Below are 22,793 nucleotides of genomic sequence, written 5' to 3'. Positions count from 1 at the left end.
TTGAATTGGATTTTGAAATTGAGAAAGTTGAGTTGGTTGAGGAGGATGATATTGTGGTAGAAAAGAAGGATATGATTGTTGGAACTGAGGATATTGAGGATATTTTCCATAAGGATTTTTCCAACCTTGAGCCCAAGATGGATTTTGAGATTGTGGGGGCCAAGGTTTCCATGGCATGGGTGTAGTCAAATTGTTTTGTGGTTGTGCATATGATTGAGTATTGAAAACTTGAGTCATATATGATTGTTGATTTTGCCATGGTATTTCAGAAATAAAACAAAGAGATTCAACTTGGCTTGTCCCAACTTCAAATTGAAAAGCAAATTTAAGGCCAGGTATTGAAGGGCATTCTTTTGTGTTATGATTTTAAGCACATATGACAAAAATTTATATACTATCAAGGGGACATTCTCTTAAGGCATGTTTCTTTCTACACTTGGGACACAACATGGATAATGCAAAATTCTCGACTTTTTTCTTGTTTTGTATACTAAGGGTACCTAGTTGTTCACTAAGACTCCCTAAGATATATGTTTTGAAATTATCAAGAAAATTGCCTATTTCAACTCTACTTACTATTCCAGTTGCAGATTTATTAATTCTGGACATCATAGGATCTCTCAGATTTTTGCCAGTCCTAGCCTTACCTCTAGAGATATGTTTACATAAATCAAAAATTTCTCCAAATGAAAGTTGTGACACATCTCTCTTGCCCATTAAATTAAGAAGATCAATCGATTAATCTTCTATGGATTTTAACAAAAGATATTTTAGTGTTTCATCATCCAAATTATACATCTTAGCTCTTTTGATATTGTAATCAAATATTTCAACTAGATCTTCAAGGCTTTCGTCCTCTTTTTGCATCATCTTAAATACTTCATCCTTGAGGTTATGGGGCATACAATAATCCTTGTATTTTTCTAAGAACACATTTTTCATTTCATCCCATGTTCTAATTGTATGTGTTCCTAATCCCATAAACCATTTAAGTGCTCCATATTTAAGAGTTTCTGGAAACAATTTCAACTTTTGAGGATCAAGTAAGTAGTCATAAGTTCTACATAGAACTTCAAACTCAAAAAGAAATGTTTCATGGTCCTCATGTCTTAAACCATGGAAATTAGGGAGGATGGAGGGTGAGATGTTCTTCATTGTAGTTGTGGTATCTTCATCAAAGATGGGAAATCCATAAGGATCTGGTTCTCCCCTACCACCTCTACCACCTCATCCTCCACCTCCTCTTTTGCCTCTTCCACCTCCAATCCTAAGTTCACCACCATCTACATTATGCACTTCTCCTTCTCCTTCTCCTTGCCATTGTAGATTCTTCAGAGCTAATATAAGGTTCTATAATAGGATTATCTAGCTCTTCTTCTTGTTCCTCTACTAATGGTATGTTAAAATAAGTTTCTTTTGCTTCTTTGCTAGGAACCTCTAATTCTTGTCCTAGAAGTTGTTCTCCTGTTGAAGAGAGGAATATTACTCCTTCCGTTGGGGATGCAGATTCATCAACTACAACTTCGGTAGAAGAAGTTGGTGAATCTCTAGGTTGGATTTGAAATCTATGCACCCCAAGAAGTATATGTCTACCTGCCAATAATGGGATGTGAGTATGGTTGGATGGTGTCGCACTACGAGGTCTAGGTGGAGTGAGCAGTGATGTTCGAATTGAACTTATGCCTCTACTTGTAAATCTACCCTTAGAATCCATTTATCTATGCATGAGTGTGTGTGTGTGTGTGTTTTTAATTAAAAATTCCTAAAAATGATATGCAAGAATGGAATCTTATATACATTTCCTCGGAAATGATGCCAAAATGTTTGATAAATTAATTGTTCTTAATTTCCTTCATTAATTGTCAACCAGGATTCATGTACTTGTGAAATGCATGTGCACTATATATGCTAGAATCCTTCTTGTGAACTAATTTATTCTAGAAATGAAACTAGTTCTAAGTATGGACACAAATTGGAGAGTAATTATGCATATGTTCTACAATTCTAAAGTTATATTAAATCCTAATTAATAGAATTGCAAACCTCTTCTATGCAGAAATTGAAAATCTATCTTAAGTTGAAGAATTAAAAACTTTCTTCTATGAAAGTAAAATGTTGAAAAATCAAAATTCAAGAAAGAAACAATCTAACTCTATTTTGCAGAATTCAAAGCATTCTACACTATCTTGCAGAAGGAAACCCTTATGCTAAATAGTAGAAAAGAAATTATAGATTAATTGCATGAAATGAAATTACCATAAAAAGATCTACTTACAGAAAATGAAATGAGAATATTTACAACTTGAGAATGATTACTTGTGTGTGTATTTATCCTCTAAATAGTGTTTTATTAACAATTAAGAAATCAAATTAAACTATGAAATGACCAAGTGTTGGAAAGAAGATGCATTCAATAATTGAAATCTTTTTAATTCTTTTCTATTTATGAGTACTCTGCAACCAAATGAAACCAATCAAAAATGTAGTTGTAATGGAAACAAATTCTTAAAAGAAATGATAATGGTAAAAACAAAACAAAAACTATGAATAAAACCTCACAGCTCACAGGGGGGGTCTCCCATGAGTACAGGTTGATTAGTGATCACAGGCTCTTTACACATGCATTTAAAATAATAGTGATTTATATTATAAAACAAAGTGTCTTCTCCACAAAAGAGTTATAAACTTAGCAATAAAAACATTATGTTTCTCATCTCGCTTACAACATTTATACAAATTATAAAACAAATTTGAAAGAGTTTTAAGCTGATATGATATGAATCATTTCAACACCTATGAGACCAATTTATTTTAGAGTTTAATCTCTTTATGACTTGCTATTGAAAAAAAAAGTCATAGGAGATTTTATCTCGACCTATAATCTTGAAAACTGATCCAATCTTCAGTCTCACTTGCTTGATTCTTGTTATTTCTCTGCTACCTGTGTTTGATTGCTACACGCAGTTCCCAGGTTTCACTTTGCCTTTGACTTCAAGTTTTATTAACTCACGTAGCTTGCCAAGTGATGCTAGTAGTTGGTTGTCCATTTGGGAGCCATTTTTCACCTTTTGTAGTCTTTTTCCCTTTACGGGAGTGCTGCAACCTGTCTAACAATGGATTCTTCCGCAGAAACAAATATAAGTTGCAAAATGTTTGTGATTTCATAATTGTAAGAATATTTTCATCATAATTCATTAAGAAGCAAAGATTCTAATTATGGATGATGAATACATTTTTGAGAGTTGACCTTGACCTTAAACATGTTGTGTTTGCTAAAAAATGGTGATAAGAAGGTGAAAGAAGATGAAATAAGAGGGCAAAAATGATAGTAAAAAAGAAACAATTCCAGACTTCAACAATCATCACTGGAAAAAATAGCTAAAAATGATTCATTTGTGTATACTAAAGCTATTCAAAATAATCTATGAGATATCAAAGGATTTGATGACAAATTGATCATTACCATTAATATTAAGCTAAAAGGGTATACGAAATATTATTTGGATGCACGTATATATATTGATGCAATAAATAGTTGTGCCAAATTTAATGCAATCCCAATGGAATATTTGACAAGCAATTAGATCTAATGGAGGCATCAATTTAAACTAGCAAAGATTCACAAAATCCTCCAAAGATTCACAAAATCCTCCATGTGAAATCGCATGGCTATGAGGAATTGAAGGAAGTAGTAAATAAGATACGTCACGAATGCACTTCTGATTATCGTGTTACTTTTTGGAGCAAGGAACAATATTTTTTACATTTTCCATATAAAGAAAAATTCCACGATAAACCTCAAAAGCCTTCTACAAATTTATGTCTCCGCAGGAGCTTCAATTATGTAAAGAAGAGATATAAGAGCTTTTAAAAAGAAAGCTCATTGAGCTATGAAAAAGTCCTTGGGCATGTCCAGCATTTTATGTAAACGGGCATTTAGAGAAAAAGCGAGGTAAGAAGTGCTTGGTTTTAAATTATAAATCTCTAAATGTCGTTCTTCAACTTATCAGGTATCCTTTGCCCTTAAAGGATTTACTTTTTGCTAAAATTTATGAAAACAATATCTTTAGTAAGTTTCATATCAAAATTGGTTTATGGAAAATTAGGATAACTTCTAAAGATCGGTTTAAAACAACGCTTGTAGTACCATTTGGCCAATATCAATAGTGCACAATGCCCTTTGGACTAAATAATGCTCCATTCGAATTCCAAAAAAGGATGGAAAATATTTTCAGAGATCTTGATTTTTGTGTTGTATATATAGATGATTGTTAGTGTGTTCCAAGGATATGAGAGAACATAAAAAACACCTCTCGATTGTGCATAACAAAATATATTCACATGGTTTGGTGGTTTTAGGCCCTAAAATGGTCATAGGACAAACCAAGATCGAATATCTTGGTATCATTTTAACAAAAGGCATAGTCTAGTTACATGATCATGTACTAAAATATTTAGCATGATTTACTAATGAAATCTATGATCGAAAGTAGCTGCAGAGATTTCTAGGAAGCCTGAATACTATTAAACAATTCTAGGAAAATCGGGTGAAGTATTTCAAGTGTTTGCAACAAAGACTAAAGCTAGGAGTACCATGGACAAATGCTATGATAAAGGATGTACAAATCATAAAGCATAAAATACAACATCCTTTTTTAGGCTAATTCATATCTTCCTTATATTCTTGAGACATATGCTCTTGATGAGTATGGGCTGGTGTGTTACTTCATAGACATTAAAAAAGAGAAGAATTATGTATGTATTCCTCAGGAGCTTTTAAGGATGTTAAAACAAGGTATCCCTGTCCAGACAAAGATATTTTGGTAGTCAAGAATGGTATTAAAAGATTTAGGGTATTCTTAAAGCAATTCATTTTACTATCAGGATTGATATGAAACATATGAAAGGGATTCTTGTTAATAAAAGACTCCTTGAACAAGGAAATCACTAGGTATTAAGATGGAGTTTATGGTTAGATGATTGTGATTTTGATATTGAATATAAAGCATGCAAAGAATGCCATGTAGGTGATCTCTTAACTTGAGAAGGAAAAAAAAATGCAAATGTAAAAAATGATGAGTCAAGAGGCATGGGTAACAACCAATCCTCCTCATGCACCACCGAAATATCGTTAGCTCTACTCTATAATTCTTACACATATTGTCAATGTTGGTCATGCCTAGTCCAGTCCTTATGGAGTCTTCCTCGTCTAGTCTTACATAAAATCCTTACTTATTAGATAAACATAAGAATACAAGATCCATACTATAGGTCGTTTCGATTAGTATGTAGCCATACCCATAATTCCCATATCTAATATAATTTTTTTTTTACCCTTATATTAGTTATACAAATTATTCTACATTGTTTATATATAAAACTCCTGATGCTAATTTATGTTGATTATTTAATGTTGTTGTGACATTTTGTTAGGAAAAGATTTTGTCTCATGCCACATGCCATTTATTACTAATCAAGAGTCAATTACCTTCCATCTACAAGGGAAACCTATTCATGTTGTCTTTAAAAAATAATTATGTTGTGAGAATATTTGACAAGCAACGAGATCTACTGGAGGGATCAATTGAAAAACTGGCAAAGATTCACAAAAACATTACACATGCAAAATTGCATGGCTAGGAGGAAATGAAGGAAGTAGTAAATAAGATACGATAGGAATGCACTTCATATTATCCTGATGCATTTTGGAGTAGGGAACAATATTTTGTGGATTTTCTTATATGAAGAAATTTTCTATGGAAAACCTCAAAAGGCTTCTGCAAATTTTATGTCTCCATAGGAGCTTCAATTATGTAAAGAAGAGATTGAAGAGAATTAAAAAAAAAAAAAAAAACTTATTAAGTCAAGCAGAAGTCCTTGGGCATATCCAACATTTTATGTAAACATGCATTTAGATCAAAAGCGAGGAAAGAAGTGCTTGGTTATTAATGATAAAGCTCTAAATGATGCTCTTCAACCAATCAGGTATCCTTTACCCTCAAAGGATTTACTTTTTGCTAAAATTGACCAAAATAATATCTTTAATAAGTTTGATATGAAAAATTGTTTCTAGAAAAGCAGAGTAACTTCCAAAGATCAGTTTAAAACAACATTTTAGTACCATTTGCCAAAACCGATGGTGTGTAATGCCCTTTGGGCTAAAAAATGTTTCATTTGAATTCTAGAAAAGGATGGAAGATATCTTTAGAGATCTTTATATTTGTTTGTATACATAGATGATTTGTTAGTTTGTTCCAAGGATACGAGAGAACATAAATAACATATATGGATTGTGAATAATCGAATATATTCACATGGCTTGGTGGTTTCAGGACCTAAGATGGTCATAGGACAAATCAAGATAGAATATCTTGGTCTCATTTTAACGCATGGTAGTGTTGAGCTGCAAGATCGTGCACTAAAAGCTTTGGAAGATTTTCCTGATGAAATCCATAATCAAAAGTAGCTACAAATATTTCTAGGTAGCTTTAATTATATTAGACAATTGTATGAAAATCAGGCCAAAGACATCAAGTGTCTGCAACAAAGACTAAATCCAGGAGTACCATAGACAAATGCTATGAAAAAGGCTCTACAAATCATAAAGAAAAAAAACAACAACATCTTCTCAGTCTTTCTTTGCTTAATTCTGATTGACCTTATATTCTTGAGACATATGCTTTTGATGAAGTATGGACTAAAGTGTGACTTCATAAACATTAAAAAATATAAGAATTATGTACGTATTCCTCAAAAACTTTTAAGGATGCCAAAACAAGGTATCCATCTAAGCACAAAGAGATTTTTCTAGTTAAGAATGACATTAAGAGATTCAGACTATTCTTAAAAGGAGTTCATTTTACTGTCTAGACTGATTTGAGACATATGAAAGGGATGCTTGCTAATAAAAGACTCCTTGAACAAGGAAATCATAGGGTATTGAGATAGAGTTTATGGTTAGATGGTTATGATTTTTATATTAAATATAAAGTAGGAAAATAAAATTGTGTAGCTGATCGCTTGACTCGAGAAGAACAAAAGTTTGCAATTGTAAAAATGATGGGTCAAGAGGCATGGGTAATAGCCAATCCTCTTACTGCACCACCTAGATTTCGTTGGGTTCTAATATGTTATTCTTATACCTATTATCTATGTTGGTGATGTCTAGTCTAATCCTTATGGAGTATTCCTCATCTAGTCTTACATAAAATCCCTATTTATTGGATAAACATAAGAATATGAGATTCCATATTATAGATGAATTTGATTAGTTTGTAGCCAGACTCATAATCCCTATACCCAATATATTTTTGTTTTTGACCCTTATATTAGTTATACATATTATTATACATTGTTTAGATACGTTAAAAATATACAAATGTGTCCAAGGATTTATGACACATGGATAACTTACAAGTCCATAGTCTATGGAGCCCTTACTCTATTGCCATTATGTGAAGACGTGGCACACAACTTCAAGTGGACAACAATGAGTTGGGTCCTTTCTCCATTATGCTCCGGGCATGACAGTTCAATGGCATTCATTTATATCATCCTTGACCCTCTCTATAAGTCATGTTTCAGGTTCAAGGTTCAGTATTTAGTGTTCTTCCCTCCTTTTAGTCTGTAACACCTCGGGATTTTCTTTGCTTTCCTAGGTCACTCCCACTAATAGTAGGTTTCTTGCATGTGTGATTTGACTCAACTTCTTAAGCTATGCTTGTTTCTCCTCTCACTGAAGACTATTCCCATTCACTTCCCCTTTCTCACTAGAATGGTTTGATAAAGAAAGAGTTGTCAGAGAGGATGGGGAGACCATGGCTTGCCAAGTGCATGTCACATTTGCTTGAGAGCAGAGACCTCGATGGGGTTATTCAAGGAGAAGTTGTTGCCAGAGGTTTGAGAGGATTCAAGAGGATTGGAAGAAGATACTACTACAAAACCCCAGTGCTTGTCGGATACATAAGTGATCGAGGATGTGAGGGAATGGTTGTTGGACTCAAGCCACGAAAAAAACAATATCTAATGACTATTGACTTGTCTTGAAGGGTTGAGTTCTTCTGGACCTTGATGATGTTAAAAATTATTTTTGGTTAGTCTTGGACGACGTTGTGCTTCAACAAAAAGACATGGGTTAGTGTATTAAGTGGATCGTGACTAAGGTTGCACCTAGTGTTGCACTGAGCTACTGCGACTTAAGAAATTTCAGCCTAGAGGTGGATGCTTCCATCTTTTCTTAATTTTTTTCATACATCTAAATTTCATTTTTTCCCGTGGTTTTACTAATCATATCCATGGTGGTTAGCATTACTCTCTTTGTGTCCATTCAAAAATAAGTTATAATGAACAATGCCTATATCATTTGGTCAATGCCAAGGATACTATGTCTTTTGAGGAAATACCTATGAGCTTGAGTTTTTTTGGCATGAAGATGTATTGTTGGGTAAATAATTTGATTTACCAAGTCTCTTCTAATTTTCTCCTGCTTCGATTTTCTAGGTTAAAAAACACACTCATGCCTTTGAAACATGAATCGTTGCAAGACATCATTTGTCGCGTATGTGTCAACTATCTAGAAGAATTAACGGATGGAGCCCCTAACAGGGATTAACGGATGCAGATCGATCGAGTACATGAAAAGTTATCATTCGCAGTTCGATTCGAGTTGCCTTTCTCGCCAATAAATCTTCAACGCTCACTTATAAAACAGAGATTGGCATTTGATTTCAACCATAGTTGCAGTTGCTGTTTCCGTCGAGTATCCATCTCCTCTTATTCGACCAACTGGTCGCAATAAATTCTCTCTAAGGTAATAAGCCAACTTGGGTTTAATAGATTCATGGCGCTTCTCAAATTAATTTTTATACTGCATGATTCTTTTTCATTTGATCTATTCACAGCTAGGGCAGCCATTGATATTTCCCCAGTTTCTCAGCGGGGAATTCAAACTAATTTGGGGGCGCTAATTCTAGCAGGGCAATAATTGAAGCTATGACGGAAGCAACAACTGCAACGCTGAAGACCAACCAAGGCGAGTTGAAGGAATTCAAGGTCGAAACTCCTCTGCTTGTGGAGGAGTGCAGTGCCTTAAGGCATAAATTGCAGCCCGACAGCAGTCTTGTTGTCGATCTGGATGCCTGCATTTTGGAATTGGTGGTGAGCTTCCTCCAGTTCAGGAAAATGATAAGAGACCAATTTCCGGGCGATGATTTAGTGAACAGACCGGCCTGGCGACCTAAGAAAAAACGCATTCAACAGATGGAATCCGACTGGGTAGACGCCATATTCCATGGAAAATACAGTCCAACTTTCGCCAAACTTATGATGGTATGTGTGAAAATTTATGTGTTTGGAGATTTCTATAGTTATTTAGGTTGGAATATGTAATTATTTAGGTTGGAATATGAAAGAAAATTGTTGTAGAAAATTGAGTGGGTTATTTATCAATATTACTAGAAAATTAAAAGATGTCAAAGCCTGTCCTTATGAAAATTTATGTGTTTGCAGATTTTCATAGTTATTTAGGTTGGAATATGTAATTATTTAGGTTGGAATAAGAAAGAGAATTGCTGTAGAAAATTGAGTGGGTTATTTATCAATATGAGTAGAAAATTAAAAGATGTCAAAACCAGTCTTTATGAGTACTTTAAAAAGTTAAAAGATGAACTAGTCTTTATCAGCAGGATGGAATTTGATGGGCAATTTGTTTGTCAAATTGAAATTGGAAAGACTAATGGGAGGTGTGAAAATCGTCAAATTGATTGATAGTTTTGTTTTGAAATTCCAACCATATAGGCACCCACGGAGGATTTGAACTGGTGACCTATCGCAATCCAAAACCCCGTGGGCAAAAATAGTTACAAAAAATTACCAGATAATCTTTAAAAAATTAATTTTCTCAAAAGCTATTTGGTAACCTTATCCATTTAAAAGACTTTTTGGGCATTGGCTCAGATATCTTTTAATTTTCTCATCTCTCTAATAATAGATACAGTGTCCACTCAAAACTTTGCACAAACTTAATCCTCTACCAAATGTTCTTAAAAAATATTATTGGTGTACTGAATTTCTCAATATATTACAATGTTCTATTTTAAAAAAAGAAAATTCATTTACTGAACCTGATGTGATTATAAATTTTTGAATATTTAGAAAATCTATGACTTAATTCCTGTTCATCAAAGCTTATCCTTTCAATTTTTAATGATCAGGCTGCAGACCATTTGGGTTGTAATTCCCTGAAAGAAGTTTTGGCAGAGTGGATAGTTGAGAAAATGGTAGACATTTATCCCAAAGAAATCAACGACTTCTTTGGAATTGAGTGCGATCTTCCAGAAGAGTTATTGCTGAAGCACAGGAAGGATTATGATTGGGCTTACAAGAACGTTGAAAATTCTTTGAAGCAGAGGCGGAAGAGAGCAATGATGGATGATAATACAAATATTAAAGGACACGATGTGATGCAGGCTAAAGAAACCGCAGCACCTGAATTGCCGCAGCACCTGAATTGTGATAAAGCCGCAACATCTGAATTGTGATAATTTAATATAATCTCTTTAGATTAAATGATCTATTTAATATTTTTTTAATAATGATTTTTAATATAATTTACTTTTAAAATAATCACTATTTTAATATTACAAAAGACAGTTATAACTAAAATAAAATAAAATACATTATTTTATGTTTACTAGAATTATTATAACAATTAAAAATTATTCCAATTAAATATTTTAAACATCATATTAATATTACTATAATTTAATATTAATTAATATTACCCCTCAACCTCCAACTCCTTCCTTTCTAACATCTACATAAATACTATTTTTTGTGGCTGTGATAATAATTACATAATTATAATTAGTATAAATTTATATTAATTAGAGAAAATATAAATTTATGTAAGTTAAAATATTGAGAAGAATTTTGAATTATATATATATATATAAAATATTGAGAGATAAATTTTTAAATTAAAATAGATTTAATAAAAAATATATAAAATGTAATTAAATTTATAGATAAATAATATAATAAGACATTTATGAAAAGTTTATTTAATTAGTATTATTATTATTTCATATATATATATATATATATATATATATATATTTTGAATAAAATTAATATTATTTGTTGCTTTTTATTTAGTTATGAAATTAAGTCTAAAACTAAGTTGAAAATGTACTTTATACTAGATTTCTTGTCATACAATAACAAAATTGAATCTATAAAACCTACAACTATAAAATCTTTACTTTGTCCACGTTGAATGCTAAATTGAATCTATAAAACTTACAACTATAAAATCCTTACTATGTACATGTTGAATGCTAAAGTCTAAAGCGCTATTCACATACCTTAAAATATTCTTCCTTTTTTTCATAAATTTAAATACAACCTTATTAACAATTTTACTTAAAGATGAAACTACACCTATACCAAAGTTGAAAATGTATCTTATTCCAAATTTTTATTAAAGTCGACCAAAATTGAATTTATAAGACTTGTAACTTTGAAATCCTTATATCATGTTGAATGACAAATTCAAATGCAATAAAACTTCTTCTTCAAGATTGACATAAGGAATTTATTCTTTATCTCCATTTGACCCATTTCCCAAACTAAAATTGAGTTACAATAGCTTTCATTAATCTAATTATGACTGCATTTACTAATGGAGTGAGTGATTCTCATATTTTACTCATAGCACAGAGTAAAAACTTTGGCAACCAACCTTGCCTTATATTTGTCCAGAGAACCATAATAGATGTTAAGGTTGTATTGACAGTGTTGAACCCACCAACATTCAAGGGATCTCCCCGATATGAAGTCTCAATCAGACCTCACATCATTTGGTGTAGGAGTCCCATTTGGTATAAAGGCCCAGTTGCAATGGAAACTTCGAAAAGCAAGGGGAGTGTGCCTGGTGAGTGTGCAGTGGAACTGTGTCGAGGTTATTTTACTAGAAAGGGGGAGAGAAAAGTGAGCCTATAAGTGAGAGGTAATGGTACCACCAAGGAAGAGACACACATGAACCAGAAGGACGTGTCCAACATTTAGTGGAATAGTCCACAACGGATGTGACAATCGTTACAACCAACAAACAAGGGAAGATTCGTCTAACATCTAGCAGAATAGTCCAAACGGATGCAACGATTGTTATAACCAATAAATAAAGAAAGCTCTGTTTAGTATCTTGCAGAATACTTCACAAGGATGGGACAACGATAACAACCATTAAAACACATTCTCAACAAGATAAGCACTAAAATAACTAAAATAGTTCAACTATCTTAGTACATGTGAAAGCAAACATGAATAAAAATGTCCACATAATAGTCTTGAAAACATTCATAGTTCATGCATGAAGAACATGCTAGCCTTAAGAGGCTTTTGTTATTAAGAAAAAAGCACATATTTACATTGTATATCACTAACCCCAGTAGTGGGATATTGGAGCCACTCCTTGCTCCTCAAAGAACTAGTTGATCTCTCTAATGCCTTACGGGAGGAGCCAAGGTGAAAGTCCTTTGTTCATACAATGAGGGGGTATATATAACCAAGGGGTGATGCTCCCCCCTTGTGACTCTTTGACTACCCTCATGACTGTTCAACTTCCTATGAATTTTCAACTTACATGACTCTTCATATTCATGTGTGTCCTTTAGACTTCACCTTTACAATACATTTGATTACGATATACATGGTCCACACTAGTGATGTGGCATATGACAATTCATGACACAACTTTGACATGACACTGCTCACATTAACTGGATTAATGATGTGGCAATGTCAAGTCACTGTTGTTGCTAAGTGCTAGATGTGTCCTTGGATATTCATTCTCTTCTCCTTTGCATAGCTTGGTGATGCAGGGTCTTCAATGATCTTCAATCTTGGAAGGTGGTTGTAAACTTGTGTCCCTTTTCTTGCTCTTGATAGGTCCACTTGTAAGTTCAACTACAAGTGAGTCTTTAGCCATTCTTTGTTGATTTCTGATAGCATCAGATGCGCTCTAAGTCTCAAAATTTGCAAGGAGGCTTAGACACATACATTCTCCAATACCCATAATCATTTTGGGGAATTCCACTTAGAAACGGTTTTACTAAAATAATTAATTTTTTTAATGGGACCCTAAGTTTAAACTTAGGAAATTAAAATAATTAATGAGTATTAATCTAAATTGTGGGTGTAACTTATAGAAGAAGACGAGGATCAAGCCAAAATGATCTAAGCCATTGATTAGAAGTTAATCTGGGTCGTTGGTTGTCCAATAGAAAGATATAAGAAGAGGCTTGAGGGGCACTTAAAGAACACACACAAAGGGGAGATCATAAGTTCGATTTTCTGAAGTAGAGAAGCTGCGGGAGAGATTTTCGATGGTGATCTTTTGCAGTGAGGGGCAAGGATAATATCCAAAGGGAAATCTTTCCCAGTCGAAGAATAATCAGCAGAGAAGGTAGAGAGCGATCCAGTAGAGGCAGCGTAGAGCCAAAGAGGCTGATACAGAGCCACGCAGAGGCAGTGCAGAAGCCAAGAGGGAATCCAAAAATTTGTTAAAGGAAACAATTGTAGAAGCCAGAATACGGGGTGTGAGACCGGGAGGTGCAAATCAAAGTTCCTAGGCAGCAAATCAATTAGCTGAAGGGGTGATGTTGTCCCCAGAGCGTGTGACGTTGGGCTAACGCAGTGATTGTCCAGAGGCAGTGCAAAGACAACCTAGGGCAATTCATTCAGTGGCTGGATCAACCAATATTTCCAGTGATAGTGTGAGGTAACCTCACTTATCACTCTTTCAGCGATATTCTCTGTAACTATATTATCGGGAAGGCATCTAGAGATTGTATTCATAAACTATTATTGCTTAATAATAAAACCCTCAGCTGCTACAACAATTTTCCTGAATTGGGTTTTTCCGAGGACATTTGTCCAAAAATAACTGTGTAAATGTGTTGTGAATTTCTTTCTTGTTCAGTTTCTTGTTTCCGCATATTATTTCAAATAGTGAAGGTTGTAGTTGTATTTACTTCGATAGTTACCATAGAACATAGTAAATAACTTGCATGGATTAACGAGTAGGAGAAGTAACATCAGTTTGCTGCAGTAGGGATTCCAGGTTTAGGAATTTTCACATTCTTCCCTCCTTCTCCTTCTTCATCATCTCACCATGCCTTGATAGTGTACCTATTCCTGCAATCCACTCATGACGGGACGAGATCAATTTGAAAGCTCCCTAGTCTAAGACGATGCATTATTATCCATGAACTAAGCTCGGGACAAGTCATAGACTGGGAGGAAGGGTTTAGTGACTGTGCATCGCATAGTTCCAGCTGACAGGGAGAGAGCTTGATCACTAAGACTGTGGAGAGCGCAGCTTAGGCTTGACTGAGGAAATTTTCTGCACAGTTCTCACTAAGGAGAGAAATTTTGCAGTGCCCACTGAGGGTCAGAATTGTGCAGTTCAATTAGGCAGTGGCTGCTACAGGAAAGGCACTAGGAGAAAATACTATGTAGGTTTAAGAGGTAAGGGGGACTGGGCACCAAAAAGTCCTGAAGGAAAAATCTACGTAGTTTCTAGGGGCAGTGAGCTTCGACTGAGGGAAGAGCACTGGAGGAAGCATATGCATGTTTTGGAGGCCAAGGGAGGCTGGGTTCTCTGCACATTGCACAATTCCAACAGGAAAGGGAAAATCTTGAGGGTTGACCGTGCAAAGTGCGCAGTTCAAGGAAGACTGGGAGGCACAACTGCATAATTTTGGAGGTCAAGGGAGGCTGATGGACTCTAGAATTGTGCAGAACAACAACCCTGGGGGACAGTTACTGAGCATTACGCAGCTCCAAGTAGCAAGGTCACATCAATGAGGGTTGATTTTGCACAGTGTGCAACTCAGTTAGGGTCTAGTGAAGTTAAGTTTCCCGGTCAGGAAGACTTTCCGAAAATGGCTAAGTGTGGGAGGGAGATGGACTCGTGATGAACTTGATTTGTGATCACGCAATTAGCATTCTTTGGTGACACGAAAACATAGATCATCGACGCAAACAAACAAAGCATTCCCCTATGTGCGACTACCTCATGACAAGATGTGACAAGTGCGACAGTTAAGATAGACCTTGGAATGACCGTGACGACACTTGTGCGACAACGTTCTAGACCTTGTGTATGAGTGCGACAGGTGTTTACATGGTTAGGAAAACTCATATACACAAATATTGGCCTTCGAAACCACCTGAAAAGGCTTGCAAACATTACATAACAGTCAAGCATGCCCAAAGACGACAGCTAATCCAACAAGCAAAAGCGGGCAAAGAAATTTGAGAAAGCTCATGGAGTGAGCTTGAGTGTTTGCAACAATCAATGAAAGACCATGGAAGGCTCTGAAATTTGAGTGTAAACAAAAAATTTGGAGGGTGTTGCAGCAGATACAACACTTGGTGACACACTGGTTGAATTCCAACTTCTCTGTCTTGGTTAGTTTCTTTTGTGCAAGGCCTTGGTTCCTCAGGGAGTATTGATTCATCATGTAGATCATCTTGGCCTTCCCACTTATCCCAGGGAAGACATGGCTCCATATATACCTTCTTAGTTGAACATAACATAAGATTCAATGTAATCAAAATGTTTTGAGCTGGGAAGGGTAGTTTAGCTCGCGAGCTTAAAATTTTCAGAGTATAGTTTTTCATCTCTAGTGTTGCTCTGCTGCCAGCAGGCCTGGATAGTACCTCGATAGAGTCACGCAGGAACACAAACATTGCTCCACTTCCAGCGATCCTGGACAGTACCCCGACGGAGTTGCTTGCTTCGCCTCTCTTCATAGGAAGAATTTCTCTTCTTTCACCTTTATTTATTTATTTAAAGAGAATTGTGCATCGACACTTATTTATTTTGGGGCGGAAGAGGGATCCTGACTTATTGAGAGCAGAAGAGGTTGTTCCTTCAGAGAAGCATATAAATACCTCTGATTTAGGTTTTCTCGTTTAGATTTTCCCCTTCTCCATTTCTACTAATTGGATAAGCTTGAGAACATCAGTAGAAAAAAAACGGAGTATAGGCATGAGGTTTGTAGACTAGCCATGGGTTCATACTTGGACCAAAACTCTCCTGACGGATGGTTCGTATTTTTCGTCAGAACTTCATTGGCCAAAAGATGTAACCAACACAAGGAAGATGGATAGAAGGCTAGCCAAATGTTGTAGTGTCACAAGACTCTTTAGACTTCAGCCACACACACATTTTGAAGCCGCAATGCAATCAAGCACAACACTTATTTACATGACAAAAACAACACAAAATTCAAGCAAATAAAATGAATGACAAATAAAAAGAGACTATGTACATAGTTCAGGGTGCAACCCCAGATCTTCATTGAAAATATTTTTTTAAGTCTTACCCATTGACAGGGAGAGATTCAATCTTCTTGTCAAGTTATTGAAGACGATATGTGTGCTGGCCAAGCTTTTCATGCACTGTGTATGGTCCAATCCACAGGGACTGAAGCTTAGTGTGTTTACCTTTGTCCTCGTGGGATTTATCCCACTTTAAGACTATGCTACCCACACTAAAGCTATTTTTCCTTGTATACTTTCTGTCAAACCACCTCTTGACATGAATCTGTTGATGTAATATTTTTTCTTTATCTTTCAACCTTTTATATTGTAGCTTGTGCAAAGTGTCCATCCTACACTAAACTAAAAGACATGGCTTGCCTTGGGACTCTTGGGACAGTTAAAGAGTGGGCAAGTAGATGTTCGGAGGGAGAATGTATTCCTTTCCATACACCAAGAAGTAAGGGGAGGTGTTTAGAGAAGGTTTAGGCGTGACTTGGTCAAAACATAAGGAATTCACCAAAGCAGAGTGCCAGTTTCGTTGTTCAGAGAATATGGTCTTTTTTATGATATAGATGAGGTTCTTGTTTGTGGATTCAACAAGACCATTCCCCTATGGATAGTAATTATTTCAATGTTTCAATGTAATATCATTTTCCAATGCAAAATTGTAAAGTCTCAACGATGAAAAATATGTTGCATTGTCAAAAACAAGTGACATAGGAACATCGAACTTGGAGATGATGTTCTCCTATAGAAAGCTGATGACTTCTTGATTGTTCACCTGTTTTAGCAGAACTACCTATGCCCACCAAGTGAAATAGTCTATAGCATTGAGGATATAGCGGTGTTTCTTCGATGAGTGTGGGAAAATTTCCCAATGATATCCAAGCCCCACTGTTGAAAAGGTCCTTCCATTGCAATGGGTTGCAGCGGGGTTGCTAACTTCTGATTTCTATCGACACACCTTTGATAGACCGGACACTTGTGAGCATAGGCATGAGCATATTTGAATAATGTAGGTCAGTAAAAGTCGGCCCGCATAACCTTATGTGTTGTAGTGTTTCCTGCAAAGTGTCCCCCGACTGGTCCATCATGGAGATCATGTAATACCTTTTCTAAATCGTGTTCCTCCAAACACCTGAGCAGTACTCCATTGTGGTGCTTCCTGAAAAACACCCCATGCACCAATTGATATAATAATGCTTTAAGCTGAAGTGCCCTCTTCTATCTTGTAGAAAAGTGAGAGGGCGTTGTGTCATGATCGAGGTATTAGTGCACATCCGTGTATGAAGAGTTTATGTTCCTAGTGGGATAGACTCGATCAACGTTGCACATTTCAATCTCTTGCTCCCATCCTGGGAGCTCTTCTTCTTCCTCTTTTGCATTTACTATCTCTGCTTCTAATTGGAAAAGATCATGACCCTTGATTTTGTGAATTGAATTGATGTCTAGATCATATTATTGTAACCCAGTCATCCATTTCACCCTCCTTTCACCCAACTCTTGTTGAACAAGCAGTGATTTGATTGTTGGGTGTGGAACAAAGATAACACAATGGTTCTTTAACAGATAGGGTCTGAAGTGCTTTACCGCCTTGTACACTGCATAATCCTCTTTGTCCATGGTGGGGTAATTAATCTCTAGTCCTTGCAGACTTGCATTCATGAAGGAGATAGGTCTTTGATTATTCAACTCATCCTTCTGAGTAAGCACAACAACAAGAAAGGTGTCGGAAGCAAAAGTGTAGAGAAAGAAGTCTTTACCAAAGTTTGGGTTGTATAATGCGGGTGCTTCTGCTATAGCTTGTTTAATATGGGAAAACGTGTCCTTTTCCCTCTTATCCCATTTATAAATTGTGTCCTTCTTTATCATCTCCTGTATTGGTTTAACAATCTAGGCATAATCGGAGATGAAATTACGGAGGAAGTTGATCTTCCCCAAGAAAGAATGCACGGATTTCTTGTTCACTGGGTGGGGAATCTACGTGATGGTCCTGACCTTGTTTGGGTCTAACTTGATCCCACTTTTAGAAATGATGTGTCCTAGGAGGTTACCTCCAAACACTGCAAACTTAATCTTCTTGGGATTTAAGGATACCCTGTATTTACGACATCACTCAAAAATCTTCTTTAGATGGCACAAGTGGTCTGACCTCTACTTGGATAATATTGTCACATCATCAAGATAGACCACTATGCTCTGTCCAATAGGCCCACAAAAGGTGATGTCCATCACACTTTGGAATGTTGCGCCATCAACTAGCCCAAACGACATTCTTCGAAATGTGAACGTGCCCCATTTCATCCTTAAAGTAGTTTTTAATCTGTGAGGCTATGCCACCAGAACTTGGTTGTATCCTGAAAACCCATCAAGAAAAGAAAACATTTCAGCCCCCGATATTGTTTGCAGTATTTTCTCCATGGATGACACAGGGTAGTTATCCTTGTCCAAGGCACGGTTGAGATTCTGAAAATCTACACACAGGCGGATCTCCCCGGACTTCTTTCTCACAGGAACCAAGTTTGATACCCATGTTGAATGTCGCACCTTGTAGATGATCCGAGCATCCAACAATTTTCTCAACTCCTTTTGTATGAGGGGCTCAAGCATTGGATGAACTTTCCTCAGTTTCTGTTGAAATGGCTTGGCCCCTTCCTTGATTGGTATTACATGCTGGATGATTCGCGTGTCATATGTCTTGAGTTCATTGTACATCCACGTGAAGACATCACAATACTACTTGAATAAGCAGGTGAAGGCTTGTCGCTCTTGTGGTGTGCAACAAGTATCGAGATTGACATACTTCAGATCTTTCTCAATTCCCAAGTTGATTTGATCATGCATAGTGGAATTGTGGGTCTTGGCATTAATGGGTCCTTGGAAGCAGTTATGCAGATCATACAACTTCTCTAATGAAACCTTACCTTTAGGGATGAGGTTTCATTTACTTGCATTGGCTGCATCCTGCAGTATCTTTTCATGCTCGTCCTCATCGATTGTTGTGTCCTTGAATACATCAGTGTTCACCATAAAATACAATATTTGTTGGTCGTCATAAAAAACGTGTAAGTTAGTGATATTATCTGGGACAAAAGGTTTATACAAAATTTCAATAGAAAATTCGTCCCTTAAAGGTGACATCCTAGTAGCAGTGTTTGCCAAGGCATCCGCAGCTGCATTACACATTCTTGGAACTGAAATAATATTAAAATCTTGGAAGTGAGAGATGAGTCGCCATACCTCTTGTTGATAAATTTTAAGATGAGGTGACACACAATGTATAGTGTTACGTACCTAACGCACCATGATTTCAAAGTCACCTACCACTTTTAGAATGGAAATGTTGAGGTCAATGGAATTTTGTAAGCCCAAGACGAGTGCTTCGTACTCTGTAGTGCTATTTATGCAATTGAACTCCAAGTAGATAGAGATCAAATGTTTTCTCTATAGCAGTTCTATTAAAACGCAACTAGCTCTAGAGCCCTCCCACGTCTTGGATCCATCTAAGTACATAGTCCACATATCATATGTACATGGACTGCTAGCTATATAGTCCAAAGTGCGACATTCAACGTGGGTATCCAACTTGGTTCCTATGAGAAAGAAGTTTGGGGAGATCCGCCAGTGTGTAGATTTTCAGAATCTCAACTGTGCCTCAGACAAGGATAACTACCTCGTGCCATCCATGAATAAAATAATGAAAATAGTATCGAGGGCCAAAATGTTTTCTTTTCTTGATGGATTTTTAGGATACAACTAGGTTCTACTGGAAAAGCCTGACAAATTAAAAGCTACTTTCAGGACGAAGTGGGGCACATTCGCATTTCAACGAATGTCGTTTGGTCTAGTCAATCTTGGTTCAACATTCCAATGTGATATGGACATCACCTTTCATGGGATTATTGGACAGAGCATAGTGGTCTATCTTGATGATGTGATAATATTCTCTAAACAAAGTTCAGACCACTTGTGCCATCTGAAGAATATTTTTGAGCGATGCCGTAAATACGAGATATCCTTGAATCCCAAGAAGAGTATCTTTGCAATGTACGAAGGTAAACTCTTGAGACACATCATTGCTAAAAGTGGGATCAAGGTAGACTCGAACAAGGTCAGGACCATCATGTAGATTCCCCACCCAGTGAACAAGAAAGCCATGCAGTCTTTCTTGGGGAAGATCAACTTCCTTTGTAAGTTCATCTTTGACTATGCCCAGATTGTTAAACCAATACAGGAGATGATAAACAAGGACACAATTTATAAATGAGATAAGAGGGAAAAGAATCCATTTTCCCATATTAAACAAGCTATAATATATCACCTGCATTATACAGCCTAGACTTTGGTAAATACTTCTTGCTCTACACTTTGTCTTCCGACACCTCTCTTACTGTTGTGCTTACTCAAAAGGATGAGTTGAATAATGAATGACCTATCTCCTTCATGAGTGCAAGTCTGCAAGGACCAAATCTTAATTACCCCACCGTGGACAAACACGCTTATGTAGTGTACAAGGCAGTCAAGCAATTTAGACCCTATATGTTAAAGAACCGTTGTGTTATATTTGTTCCACAACCAACAGTCAGATCACCGCTTGTTCAACAAGAGATGGGTAAAAGGAGAGAAAACTGGATAACCAGGTTACAATAATATGATCTAGACATAAAGCCAGTTCACACAATCAAGGGTCATGGTCTTTTCCAATTAGAAGCAAAGGTAGTAAACACAACAGAGGAAGAAGAATATCTCACAGGATGGGAGCAAGATATCGAAATTTACAACATTGAGTGAGCCTCCCCCACTACGGACATAAACTCTTGGTACATGGATGTGCGCCAATACCTCGAGCATGGCACAATTCCCTCTCACTTTTTTACACGACAAAAGAGGGCACTTCGACTTAAAGCATTATCATATCAACTGGTGCATGGGGTGCTATTTAAGAAGCACCACAATGGAGTACTACTAAGGTGTTTGGAGGCACACGATTCAGAAAAGGTATTACGTGATCTCCATGATGGACCAGCCGGGGGACACTTTGCAGGAAACACTACAACACATAAGGTTATGCGGGCCGAATTTTACTAGCCTACATTATTCAAAGATGCTCATGCCTATGCCTGCAAGTGTCCGGTCTGTTAAAGGTGTGCTCGCAGAAATCAGAAGTCAGAAGCCCCGCTACAGCCCGTTGCAATGGAAGAACCTTTTCAACAGTGGGGTTGGGATATCATTGGGGAAATTTTCCCACACTCATCGAAGCAACATTGCTTGATCTGGATTTAAACAGGAACGCAACAAAATACAGAGATAACCATAAAGACAAATATGCAGTGGAAATAATACTTCATTTCATTACTGTAAAATACTGAAATATGCTTACAAATAGAAATGGAAATAACCCAGCTAGGGCGATGGTAGCTTATCTCTGAGAAGAGATGTGTCATCTACATGCCTCTGAACTGTTCTCAAAACTGTGTTACAATGAGGCTCGAGGGCCTATTTTTTGTTGAGAAACAATGAAAAACCTTCACATTCCAAAACCTAACCCTAGAAGATGAAACGCCAAATTGTGGGCCCCGTTTTTGGGTAAGTTGGTACATCAACTTCCCGGGGTCGCGAATTGGTCGTACTATCTCCGTTTGACGTGCATGATAGCCCGTTGGAAAGATCTCTCTGAGGACTACGACGGAAAAGATGATTTTTAGGCAAAAAAATCGCTAGCGGTGGATTTCCCAAAAAACGTTGTTTAGGGCCTTAAAACGGCTACAGAAGTTTAGGACCCGAAAAACTGCTAAAAATAGTAAACTGTGCTCTAATTAAGGAAACAGAAAAACTGAAAGAGACAGTTGTGGGGGTCCAAATGGGATAGGTGGGTGACCAACAACATCCACCTGGATCATTCCTCCCCCCTTAGGAAGCAATGGTCCCCATTGCGTTGAGTTCCTCCCTGAGATGAGGAAGCTTCTGGTGAGTTGTTCTGCAATCTCTGATGTGTCCAGAAATGGTGGGGAGCATGGTCGGCGACGGTCCACATTGAACACTTGGTGCAAGCGAAGGAATGGAGGAATGCTATGCTTCAAAGCATTGTTTCCCGTAGCCTTGTTACTGGTGTAAGGACCATGTCGAAGTGGTCTGAGTTTCTGATGGGTTCTGGTAAGGTGATCCCTCTGCAAATGTAACCAAACTTTGTCGCCCACCTGAAACTTGTGTGGTACCCCTCTGGGTAAGGAGAAGTTGTTCCCGTGTTCTGTCACGACTATATCCCTCTGTTGCTGCTGCTGTGTGGAGGAACCCTTCGCGGGGGTCATGGATGTAGCAATGATCTTCCCCTTACTTTGGGATCGAACCAGACAGAAAATAAATTTCCTAGTCTGTGAGATGAGCTTGCTGCCTTTCTTAGCAGTGATCAAAGAGGTGGCGGTAGGTGGGGCTACCTCCAGTATCCTGTATAATGAATTATC

The 22,793-nt window shown here is 36.7% G+C and overlaps 1 protein-coding gene across 1 annotated transcript; it reads left to right on the top strand.

Annotated features, from left to right (window-relative positions):
- The first annotated feature begins 8,562 nt into the window (after window positions 1-8,562).
- Window positions 8,563-10,538, top strand: LOC149228310 (uncharacterized). Its single transcript, XM_089380735.1, has 3 exons — window positions 8,563-8,809; window positions 8,973-9,327; window positions 10,212-10,538. The coding sequence occupies exons 2-3, from the start codon at window positions 8,992-8,994 to the stop codon at window positions 10,536-10,538; spliced, it is 663 nt and encodes a 220-aa protein (XP_089236861.1). The 5' UTR covers window positions 8,563-8,809; window positions 8,973-8,991.
- Window positions 10,539-22,793: the final 12,255 nt, after the last annotated feature.

This window comes from Pinus tabuliformis, chromosome J, assembly GCF_031772625.1.
Source record: "Pinus tabuliformis cultivar Carrire ecotype Pingquan chromosome J, CPIR1, whole genome shotgun sequence".
NCBI classification, from domain to species: Eukaryota; Viridiplantae; Streptophyta; class Pinopsida; order Pinales; family Pinaceae; genus Pinus; species Pinus tabuliformis.
The sequence above is the reverse complement of the archived record's forward strand: the minus strand, read 5'-3'. Positions and strand labels throughout refer to the sequence as shown.

Bases quoted from the DNA above. Each gene is read 5' to 3' on its own strand.
- LOC149228310 (XM_089380735.1), top strand. From the start codon at position 8,992: ATGACGGAAGCAACAACTGCAACGCTGAAGACCAACCAAGGCGAGTTG. The intron at 9,328-10,211 runs GTATGTGTGAAA...TTTAATGATCAG, and splicing joins CTTTCGCCAAACTTATGATG to GCTGCAGACCATTTGGGTTG.